The sequence below is a fragment of the Nematolebias whitei genome, chromosome 20 (genome assembly GCF_014905685.2).
Source record: "Nematolebias whitei isolate Nwh7 chromosome 20, NemWhi1, whole genome shotgun sequence".
Classification (NCBI taxonomy): Eukaryota; Metazoa; Chordata; class Actinopteri; order Cyprinodontiformes; family Rivulidae; genus Nematolebias; species Nematolebias whitei.
Genome location: NC_056517.1, coordinates 38,406,741 through 38,417,759, shown reverse-complemented (window position 1 = coordinate 38,417,759; position 11,019 = coordinate 38,406,741). Strand labels below are relative to the sequence as shown.

The window sequence follows — 11,019 nt, the reverse complement described above, 5'->3', positions numbered from 1 at the left end:
ATCTATCTATCTATCTATCTATCTATCTATCTATCTATCTATCTATCTATCTATCTATCTATCTATGTTTAAACAAAGAGATTAAATTAATATTTTTTGTCTTTTCCCTCTTTAATTGGTCATAATTATAGTAAAACTGTAAATTTCAGATTTAAGTTTGATTTGGGGTCATGTCAGGACCCCCCGGTGCAGTTTGCCCCCCCACACACACACACACACTTTATGCACGAGCTGCACATGAATCGACTTGTAGAAGCAAGTTTTTGTGTTTTTCTTGTATTGTGGTTTGAAACGAGCCACGTCTGCTTCTCGGACCGACCCGGAGCAGATCTGTGACAGTTTTTTGTGGTTTCCGGTGATTTACGACCTTTTTTTCAGCTCTCAGTCCTCGTGCGAGCTCTCCGCCTCTCCTCCGCACGCGCATGATCAGCTGATCCGTCACGTGGGCTGCAGTCTGCAAAATGGAGTTGTGTGAGTCTGTGCAGAGGGGGCTGCAGCTCGGAGCCCAGTCCTCCGTGGACCGGAGGGGTTTCCAGGCGCTGGTGGACTCGTGTTTCCGGAGCCTGCTGTCCTCTCAGGGGGACCCTGCAGTCCTGGGTGAGCCGCTGTTCCTTTGTCTCACCCCCTCCCCCCCCAAGCCGCTGCTGCTTCCGGTTTCTGCCTCTCTGTCTGCACTTCTGTTGATCCTCCTCCGTGTTTTGACCCAGTCTCGCTGTTCTGGACCAGAACCAGCCGAACTGATCCAGTCTGTCGAGCTTTTCTTCCTGCAGACATTCACTCCTCCGCGCCACAAATAATCTGTTAGTCCGTTTTAATCCCTCCTGGTGCAAACTGCGCCGTGCAGAACCTGGAGCGGCTCGGTTCTGAGCAGCTCCACATCAGAACCGAGCGTTTCAGCTCATCTTAGAAAAAGTGAGCCGAGATAAACAAAGACCCCCCCCCCCCCCCCCCCATGCAGCTGAGGGTCCTTTCACATGCAAATCCTCATTATTTCCATTTTACGCGTCAGTCTGGAGAAGCAGAACATTTCGGGATGTGTGTGGAACCCGATGAGAACCCGATGAGAACCCGGTTTGTGTTTTGTGTTGGTCCAGACGAGCCCGAGCTGCAGCGCGTGGACAGAGTCCAGCTGAAGCAGATCCACTCTGCAGCCACCACCTTCATCCTGGAGGCGGTGAGACAGGATGCTGACCTCTCAGCCATGAGGTGGGTCACAAGCACAGCATCACAGACACAAGCATCCAGAACCACAGGAGCCCAGGGATTATTTAAGAGACGATAAATTAAAATAATCTGACCCCACTGTGGTTTTTAGATGAATTTAAGGCTTTTAAAGTCAATAAATCTCAACAAGTTTTAATTCAGTGGTGCCAGTTGTTTAAACTTTCTTCCTTTTTCTAAAATCTCCTCCCTTTTATTTATTTAACCAAGAACACGGAGACGTAAGAGCTCGTTTCAAACCAGCTCATCGGCACTAAAAACACACAAAATGGAAGAGTTGCACGATATTCTTTAAAAAAAATACAAATTAAAAACATTTAAACAAACAAGCTTCTTGTTGTTGAGGTCGTTTCTTTTCTCGTCAGAGGAGCGAGTCAAAAGAGCTGCGTGGATTTAAATCCAGATGTTTTTAGAGGCTTGTTTTTATTCTCTGCAGCGACTCGTGCCTCCTTCAGCTTTATGGCCTTTTAAAGGAGAACGTTTTAGAGTTGGTCTGCATGAAGCGCTGCGACTCGAGCTGCACATCAATTCATTCGACCTTTATTTATACAGTTATAGTAAAAAATAATCTAATAAGAAATAAATGGCATATGGATGAGGTAAAAAAGACATTTAGAGGAGAACAGTTTTTCTTGATCTGAACAAATTCTTCAGTTTTTCTACAAAATGTGACTTTTTTTTTTCCTTCCTTTAAAAAACAGTTGATTTTTGTTGCTCCATTTGTTCCTGTCAATTATCAACAGTAACTAAAAGAAGTGGTGCAGATGTGTTAAAGTGTTTGTCTCCTGCAGCTCCAGCCTGGAGGAGCTCACGTTCAGTGCAGAAAGAATCGAAATATTCTGCAGCAGCTATCGGGTACGTCCCACGGAATATTTTTTCATTCGTTCAACCTTTATTCATATATAATCTAAATATTTCTACAGTAACTGGGACTAATGTGAGCTCATGCTGGTTTTACAGAAACATAAGAAGGAACTGGAGCGTCTGCTGGCCAGGTGAGGAGCCTGAAAATTAATTCTTCTAATAAAATAAAATTTTTTTTGTCATTTTGCTGAAGTTGAGTTCACTTTTTTGTTTGTTTTTAAGCCATAGAGTATGGAAATGTTAGTTTAGGGATTACAATCTAAACAACTAAAGATAATTTGAGTGTTTTTCTCATTAATTGTCTGTAAACGATCATCATGACGGAGCCCGGCTTCCTCACACGAGACGCACAAATGTCTCAGATTTACGAGCGTCACGTGTCAGAAAAGCTCTATTTGGTTGTTGAAGACCATCGAGAAAGTTCTTTTTACCAAAAGAACATAATTTAGTATCGAAGACGGTTTGAGATCCTAAAATAATTGTAAAAAAAAACAAACCTGGACAATGGGTTGTTTCCAGCTGTTGAACAAACATTTACTCTGTAATGGACGTAAAATAAAAACGAGAATTTGAGTCTTGGGAAGAAAAATGCAGCGCTCCAACTGAAAGGGCTGAAATTCATGGCGTTGAATCTGTGGGTTTTAAAATCTCAAGTTGTCCTGAACAGATTTAAAAACCAGACGGACGATGTCGACTTGTCTGCATCGTTTGTTCGGTAGAGTTTAATCTGATAAAACAGTCAGATTATTGTCGTTGTCGTCCTGAATCAAAGAAACTGAAAACATCACAGCGACTCAGACTTTTTTTTTTATTTTCAGTTAGAGAACATCAATAAATAAAATTTTTTTCCTCTTCTAGTATAGGAAGACGTCCGGCTCAGATTAATGACGTTTCCTGGCGCCTCCAGTACAACACCAAGGTACCTGCGGTCAAAGCTTTGCTTTTGAAACATTTTGTGGTCGGACTCTAATAAAATGTTTTCCTCCGTCAGTCTGCACATCTGGATAAAGTCAACCAGCCCTTCTACCTGATCTCTCTGAACACCGAGGTAAAGCCTCACGCACAACAAAAACCCTCAACGGATTTAAAATCACCACAGTCTCATAAATGTTTTAACTTGTGACGCTTTGCAAACCTAGTAACAAAAACATGTTTTAGTGTTTTATTTCTCACATATTAATTTAATTGTTCCTTGTTTTTTTATTTATTCTGCTTCTGCAGCTTGTTGTTTTACACATTTCTCAAAATTTAAAAGGAACGAGTCTTTTATTTTTTATTTTTTTAGGTTTACAACAAATTTCATTCCTTTTATTGAAAATCTTTTATTTGCTCAGTGAGAACATTAACAAAAGGATCCGTTTCATCTGTGCGTTCTTTTATCAGAATCAAGGAAGCTCAGAAGACGTCAGCTTCACGTGCACGACGGAGCAGCTGCAGGTAAAATGAAAAATAAATCTTTGCAGGAGGAAACATGAATAATTCAGCTCTTCTAAAGAATAAAACTGCAACAAAAACACATTTAAAAATATATATATTTATTGTGTTTGTGCATGAAGTAAAGCTCCAGATTTGGTTAAATGTTCTTATAAAAAACAAATTGTGGATATTTGATGCAGAAAGATGAATAAAATGATTTCAGCCGCCCCGACTCCTTCAGCACAAGCATCTGATTAATTCAGTTTCAGACAACAGCTGGTTTTATTTCCAAACTAACTCAATATTTAATATTTAATTTAGTAAATGTTTGTATTTTCCTGCTCATTTCTTCATGTTGCCTGAATCTGTCCTTTCAGGATCTGGTGGGGAAGTTAAAAGACGCAGCCAAGAGTTTGGAGAAAGCCAGTCAGATGTGACGCGCACACTCACTCACGCACAGTTTATTTTTTTTTAAAGTTGCAAAATAAAATGTGTTTTTCGAAGGACTTGACCTGCGTTTGTCTTGTTGTAATATTTTTTAGGTTAAATCAATCAAAAACAGGAATGTAAAGAAAGGTGCGGAAGCGCCGCAGTTTTAATTATTCCGACTCTTCCGTGCACAAATCTCAACGTGTCCGTCAGCTGACTCTGCAGAGCTCGAGCTGCGCCGCGCACAGATGTGCGTGAAGTTGTGGCAGCAAAGGTTGGCCATTTGTCGGCTCTTCGCGCAGCTGCAGCCGTGCGTGCGCAGAGGGTTCATTTTTAACATCGGAGCATTAAAAATGGCGCAACAGCAGCGGCCTGGCTGTGACGCAAAGTGCGCGAACTTGGGCGTGCTCGTCATTTGGAATCGTGAACGCGTGTCTCCGTGATGTGAAGTCGTTGATGCGGATTTTCTGTCCGCCGACACAAATTCCAAGGCGCCCTTAAACCAGGAGACCACGTGACCACAGAGGGGCGGGACAACTACAAGCCATTTTGGGGACGGTGTCAGTTTCTACGGAGCGCACACACGTACACACGCGCGCGCGCACACAGACTGAGGGACTCGCACGGAACGAGCTGGTGGATCTCGTGGAGGCAAAGTTCTCCGAGCGGAAGCTGCGGGTTCGGGACGCGCGAGCTGCGCGGACACGAGGCTGGTTTTCTTGGCACATCTGAGCTGCGCTCCTCCGTGCGCTCGCTCTCTTCCTCCCCCCTCGCCCTCCCCCCTCCACTCTCTCCGCCTCTCTGACAGCGTCTGCAGCCTGCTTCAAGATGGCGGCTCGGCTCCTATTCATTTTCTGCTGATCTGCCTTCCACAACTTTCATTGTCTCCGCGCCTCGAGAGCCTCCGCCGCGCCGAACCTTCAGGTACGTCTCCGTCGACGCCGCCTCTCCCGAACCGGGTCCAGGTTGTGGCTTTGTGCTTTTGTGTTTTCGTGCGCGCGGATCCAGCGGTGGATGTGAGGTTCTTCTTTTTTTCCTCCTCGCAGCAGCGACGTGGAGCTCCGTCCGTGTCTGTGTGCGCACTACTTTTTTCGTGCAAAACGCGTTCCGGGCTCGGCTCTACAAGCCCATATTCCCCCTCGCGCGCTCTCCGGTGCTTCATGTGGTGCTTGGTCATCCGTCTGCACGCGCTGCTGTCGGTTCTGGTTCGGATTGCGTCGTTTGGATTTATGTAAAGTGGAGGAGCCGAGGCGAGCCAGGCTGGGCAGGCTGGGGTGATCCCGGCAGCAAGTGATCCAAACGGTCCTCCTGAGCCCGGATCTCCACCTGGCGCCCCCAGATTATAGATTTAGGATGTCTGGGGGGTCCTGATCTGGAGCGCGTGTTGCGTTTTCCCGAACAGAACCGATTAATTGATTTATTAACTTAACTCGGACCGCTCCCGCTAAACGACACATGAAGGCAGCGGCGTTTAATTTGTGCACAAATGCGTCGAGATGACTGCGTGCACAAGACCAGGTCGTGAACATTCGGACACGGAACAGTTCGGGGTTTGATTGGGTCCATTAGGAAGGAGAATAGTTGAAGTTTTTAGATAAATAAATAAAAAAAATCAGCGGGCGACGCTTCGGTTTTGATACAAAACGAACCGGAGTTGGTTCTTGCGCCTTAAAGCGCACGAGCCAGGATGTTTATTTTGAATTGTTTTGGCTCTGAAACTTATTGTTTTTATTTTTCTCCTTCTGGAGCTCAGTGTGAACAGGACGAGTGATGTCACGTCTGCAGCTTTTTAGCCTGAAAATAAATCTGTTCAAACGCTCACGCGCAGTTGTTGACTTTAACTTATTTAAATTAAATGTGATATTTGCTCGTGCACATCCAGGATTTATTGGTTGCAGGGACTGAAGCTGTTCTGGGTCACTTGATGCGGGTCTGTTTGGACCTCGGCTCAGAAAGTTCCGGGTCAGACATTTGTCCAAACAGCAGCGGATCGATTGATGGCGCAACAGGGTCCACGTGCGCACATTTATGCGGACGTTTTCCATCGTTGCCTGGTGTTTGTGTTGGGGGGGGGTGTCGGTTGTAGACTGTTCCGAGTTTCACCTGAACCGAGCTGGAATAGCCTCTTTAAATGTGCTGTTGGTGGGGGGAGCGGCAGTTTTGGGGGTTCCGTGACTCGGTTCGGTCCGGGTTCGGTCCGGATGGGTTGAAGCAGAAATGCCCGCCCGTGTCTCTGCCGCGTCATGATGACGGCTCGAAGTGACGCGCAGCCGAACCGGGACCTTTGTGATTCGGTACCCCCCCCCCCCCACAGTGAATGTGTGCAGCAGCCCCGGGGTCGAGGCTGCCCCCCCCCCCCCCCCCCTAAGGTTTTTTTTTCTTTTTCCTCCTCTACAAAATGGCAGCCGAGCTGCAGCCTGGCAGTCCTATGTGTGTGCGCGTGCGTGTGTGTGTGTCTCGTTGTGGTCGCTGCGTGACCGCCAGCCCTCAGGACTAAAAGCAAAGAGGAGGAAAAGCAAAATAAAAAAGGAGGTGCCATAGAAACGACCAGGTCTCCAGCCACAGCCGGCCCCCCCCCCCCCCCCCCCCCCCCGGCTGTGTGGCACACCTGACGCGCCTCCTCATCCTCCCAAACCTTCACCCACCATCAACCCGGGGGCTGCAGATCTGCCAATTAACTGCTTTGGTTAATTATCAGTCACGGGCGCGTGCGCGCTTCTCCTTTTGATCGGAATTAATCACCCGGAAGCGTTTTTCTGCTGCGCGTGTCTTGATCAATAAAATGGTGCCTCCTGTGAAGTTTAAAATGATCTGTTCCAGATGTTCCTCCAATAAATCTGCATTTGGTCACAGAGTGAGCACCAGGAGAGTTCTTCCTGTCGGGAGCAGAATAAGGTTTAATTATTTTACATTCACTTTGATTGTTCCGACACGCACTTTATTCCAAATCCACCAGAAATTATTATTTTAGTTGTTCTTCCATGTTTTGATGCTGATTTGGGATTTGTAGATTTTTAACATGTCTTAAAACAGCAATTTACATTTTCTATAAAATCATGAAAATGTTTGAAAAGCTTTAATAAAAAAATCAGTTTATTAAATAAAACACAGATCTGCCAAGGTAACATCATTTTATGCTTTCTTTAAGCTTAATGTTTATTTTGACTAAAATATTTGTACTTAAAAACACTTTTTTTTTTTTTTGGTACAGAACTATTATATTAAAAGAAATGTAAATCTTAATTTCTTCTAATTACTTTTAAATGTTTAAATGACTCCTTATAATAAACGTTATCGCTCCCGTTGGTGCCATTTTATCAAGAGTGAGACTTTTTTTTGTTTTAATACGTAAAATAAAGTACAAGGCGACAAACTATCAATTAATTAGCAGATAAATTGAGCATAAATAAGTAATCTATATAAAATTAAAGTTTTTTTGACTCTAACTTTATTTATTTGGACAACAGAACGGTCAAAAGATGAAAACACACACAGAGTTTCACTCGTGGTGTTTAAAACAAAGATCTGCTGCTCGATGTCTTTGTCCAGTCGGAGCGGGGCGGAGTATTTAAAACACCGGTGAAAGTGTTGCATCATGAAACGGACCGGACCGCAGCAGAATCTGACCCTGGACCAGTTCTCTAAAATGTCTCGTTGTAACGCCCGAGTTGTGGAACGCAGTAGCTCCCTGCTCACGATAACGTCTTGTTGTAAACGTGCTTCACATGACTGAAACCTCCACCCCTGCAGGACCTCCTCAGCTCCGTCATCATGCATCGCACCACCAGGATAAAGATCACGGAGCTCAACCCCCACCTCATCTGCGTCCTGTGTGGAGGATACTTCATCGACGCCACCACCATCATCGAGTGCCTCCACTCCTGTGAGCCACTTTCTAAACCTCGAGCTTCACGTCGCTGCAGGGCTGACTCAGCGACGGAGCGAGCCTCATGAACTCGGGAGCTCCTTTTCTTGTTTTAAATTGTGCTTTTTCTTTGCAGTTTGCAAAATGTGCATCGTGCGGTACCTGGAAACGAGCAAATACTGCCCCATCTGCGACGTCCAAGTGCATAAAACCAAACCGATGCTCAACATTAGGTGAGATTTTATAGTTTTCCTTCTCGGTCCAGTGCATCGTTTTGTTTTTAGCTCGGAGTTTGCTTTTTAAAACGATTAAATAAATTAGGGATGCACGATATTATCGTCATGGTATCGGCTGATATTGGCGATAAAGTTAAATATCGAATATCGAACATCGGCCAGTCCTTCAAATAATTCACCAATGGTGCTGTTTTTTTTAAAAATATTTATTATATTTATAAAGTATTGCATAATTTTTAGCCCCTTTTTGGCATCTGCATTTGGCCAGAAAAATATCGGTATTGTATCGGTTATCGACCAAAAGCCAATATTGTGCATCCCTAAAATAAAAGTTATTTTTTTAAATTGAGGAGCGGATTAGCTGATATCACATTATGAGATGCTTTAAACCATTAAACGTATAATTTTACTCCCCTGCGTCATCTTCCTCCTTGTTTTGTCCGTCTCCTCTCGATGACTTCACTCTCGTCTCCTCTGCAGGTCGGACAAAACTTTACAAGACATCGTGTACAAACTGGTTCCAGGCCTCTTCAAAAGTAAGAGCGTCGGCGTGAAGTCGCGTTTAAACGTTTGGTTTCGTCTCTTTGAGACGCTGCAGGGACGACAACTCCAACAAAATCGTCACATTTATGTTCCTTGTGGCTCAGATGTCACATCTGTTTGATGCATTTTTATTTATAGCTGCAGAATTTCAGCAAAATGTTTGTTTCTAGTGTTTGGTTATTTATTTATTTGCCAAAACGACTTAAAAGTAATCATGAAAATTGAATATTCTAATAATAAAAGTAAAGAGTTCATCTGTTAAAGAAAAGTTTGTGAATGTCCTCAGATGAGATGAAGAGGAGGAGAGACTTCTACGCCGAGCATCCTGTAGACGGTGAGTCAGGAGTTCTGCTCATGATGTGAAAATCACCAGCGCGTCGTCTTAAATTCCTTTTCGTTTAAAAACAGCCTCGAACGGTTCGCACGAGGATCGCGGGGAAGTGGCGGACGAAGACAAGCGGATCATCACCGACGACGAGATCATCAGCCTCTCCATCGAGTTCTTCGATCAGAGCAGGTTCCTGAAAACACGACCGGATCTGATTTTTATTAAATACAGCTGCATTTATAGGATCAGATTATATTTTTATATTACATTAAACAACTTTAAAATAATTTAGAGCTTTAAAGGAGGCAATTTATGAACAAAAGTTAATTTTTTTCCCCTCCACTTTTCGACAATTTACGAGAAACGATTAAAAACAACAACATATTTTCAAATTCATGTTCGTAAATTTTGTGACGCCGCAAAAACCTGGAATGCGAAATCTTAAGAAAAATGCGTAAAAGTATGTAAATACGACGGCGGACTGATAGTTTTTACTGTTTTCTGTTTTGTGCAGACTGGGAGGTGGAGTTGAAGATAAACACTCTAAAGATCAGGTAACGTGGGATGAAGCGGTTTCCATGGAAACCTGCAAAACTTAAAACTAAATAAGACACAACGGAAGCAACACCACTGCGTCCTTATCCTTTATGTTTTCCTCCTAAACTGCACCACTCTAGATAAATTACTTTCATTTTCTCTAGATGCGTTTTAAAGTCTTTTCTGTGCAGGTGGTTAACAAGAGGTACCTTCAGTGTCCGGCGGCCATGACGGTCATGCATCTGAGAAAGTTTCTCCGCAGCAAAATGGACATCCCAAACACCTTCCAGGTCATTTCTTATACTTCCTGTTTTATTCAGTTTTACTGAAATGGTTGTTCATTGAACCTTTTCTCCTCCCGTCCAGGTTGAAGTCATGTATGAAGACGAGCCTCTCAAAGATTACTACACGTTAATGGACATCGCTTATATCTACACCTGGAGACGGGTACGAGCTGCTCCCACACTTTCCGATGGTTCTGAGAGTCCAACGCCTTTAATTCTTTTGTTTTTATATAAAGGTTGCCAGTCACACGTAAGAGCATCTTTTAAAGCAATAAAACACATTTTCTTTGTGTGTAATCATCAACGTTTAACACAAGTTGTGTATTTAGCAGCACAGTTTGGGTTAAATGTATGTTAGGAGGGTCGGTGAGGTAAAATTAAAAACAGATGGACATATTTAATAAAGTTTTGAAGTTGCTTTGCTTTTATTTTGACTTGAGAAATGAAACCTTGTTAAATAATTTAACAAAAGAAAAGAGTTGCTTGTGATTCGTCTTGCAAACATCTGCTGGATGACTGGACACCAGCTTAAATTTTTTATTTTACTTCTATTTAAAGGCTAAACCAACAACTTTACATTTATTTTATGTGCAAAGTTATTATGGGTTTTTAATCAGTGTTCACAGGGACCTCAAGTTTATTTTTTTTAATGTAGAAAGAAGTTGTTAAACTAGTGAATAACAGTTTTTAAGCTTTGTAGTTTTTAATGTTATTTTAGCCATAATAATCTGGATGATTAATTTAACAAGATGAGGAAAATAAGGTATTCCTGCTTTAGTTAACATAATTCATGATGCAACTCATTTTAAATTAAAATACTTTATTATAAATGATAAAGTAAAATGTAAACAGCCATTCACAATATAAAATAAAATAGGCTGAAGCCAAAAAATGGTTGCACAGAAAGTTTGCAAAAATACAACATAAGCCTAATTTGCACATAATAATCAATTTACATTATAATCCGTCGTTACCTTTTAATTTAAACAAATATTTAATATCTTAATACTGGAAGTATAAAACCTGTTGTCAAATTATTTTATTTTCTATTTTCTTTGGAACTGATGGTACTTCTTTGATGAAAATCACATAAATATTTAATTTCCCAACAGCACGTTAAGATTTTTGGTTCTTTTGTTAAATAAACATAAAAATCAACCACATTGTAGTTATGTATGCTAATGTTATCCACTTTTATTAAAATTTTATTTAAAATAAGCGATTTTATGATATGCTGATGTTAGCCACTTTTTTAATGTTATGTTTAAAATATATCCTTTTGTTATGCTTGTGTTA

The 11,019-nt window shown here is 42.3% G+C and overlaps 2 protein-coding genes across 2 annotated transcripts in view; both read left to right on the top strand.

Annotated features, from left to right (window-relative positions):
* The first annotated feature begins 422 nt into the window (after positions 1 to 422).
* Positions 423 to 3,969, top strand: commd3 (COMM domain containing 3). The gene is made up of 8 exons (XM_037694217.1): positions 423 to 597; positions 1,095 to 1,206; positions 2,013 to 2,076; positions 2,182 to 2,216; positions 2,944 to 3,004; positions 3,077 to 3,133; positions 3,469 to 3,522; positions 3,879 to 3,969. The coding sequence occupies exons 1-8, from the start codon at positions 462 to 464 to the stop codon at positions 3,936 to 3,938; spliced, it is 579 nt and encodes a 192-aa protein (XP_037550145.1). The 5' UTR covers positions 423 to 461; the 3' UTR covers positions 3,939 to 3,969.
* Positions 3,970 to 4,487: 518 nt separating this feature from the next.
* The window catches only part of bmi1a (bmi1 polycomb ring finger oncogene 1a), a 9,196-nt gene continuing 2,664 nt past the window's right edge, over positions 4,488 to 11,019 (top strand). The window contains exons 1-9 of the mRNA XM_037694216.1: positions 4,488 to 4,854; positions 7,681 to 7,813; positions 7,932 to 8,028; positions 8,512 to 8,567; positions 8,861 to 8,908; positions 8,983 to 9,091; positions 9,417 to 9,456; positions 9,631 to 9,729; positions 9,806 to 9,886. Coding sequence (XP_037550144.1) covers positions 7,702 to 7,813; positions 7,932 to 8,028; positions 8,512 to 8,567; positions 8,861 to 8,908; positions 8,983 to 9,091; positions 9,417 to 9,456; positions 9,631 to 9,729; positions 9,806 to 9,886 — 642 coding nt within the window. The 5' untranslated portion in view covers positions 4,488 to 4,854; positions 7,681 to 7,701. The remainder of the gene's footprint in view (positions 4,855 to 7,680; positions 7,814 to 7,931; positions 8,029 to 8,511; positions 8,568 to 8,860; positions 8,909 to 8,982; positions 9,092 to 9,416; positions 9,457 to 9,630; positions 9,730 to 9,805; positions 9,887 to 11,019) is intronic.

Excerpts from the sequence above, each read along its gene's own strand:
- commd3 (XM_037694217.1), top strand. The coding sequence starts at position 462 with ATGGAGTTGTGTGAGTCTGTGCAGAGGGGGCTGCAGCTCGGAGCCCAG. Across the intron at positions 2,077-2,181 it reads TATTCTGCAGCAGCTATCGG|AAACATAAGAAGGAACTGGA; the intron begins GTACGTCCCACG and ends CTGGTTTTACAG. Across the intron at positions 3,523-3,878 it reads GCACGACGGAGCAGCTGCAG|GATCTGGTGGGGAAGTTAAA; the intron begins GTAAAATGAAAA and ends CTGTCCTTTCAG.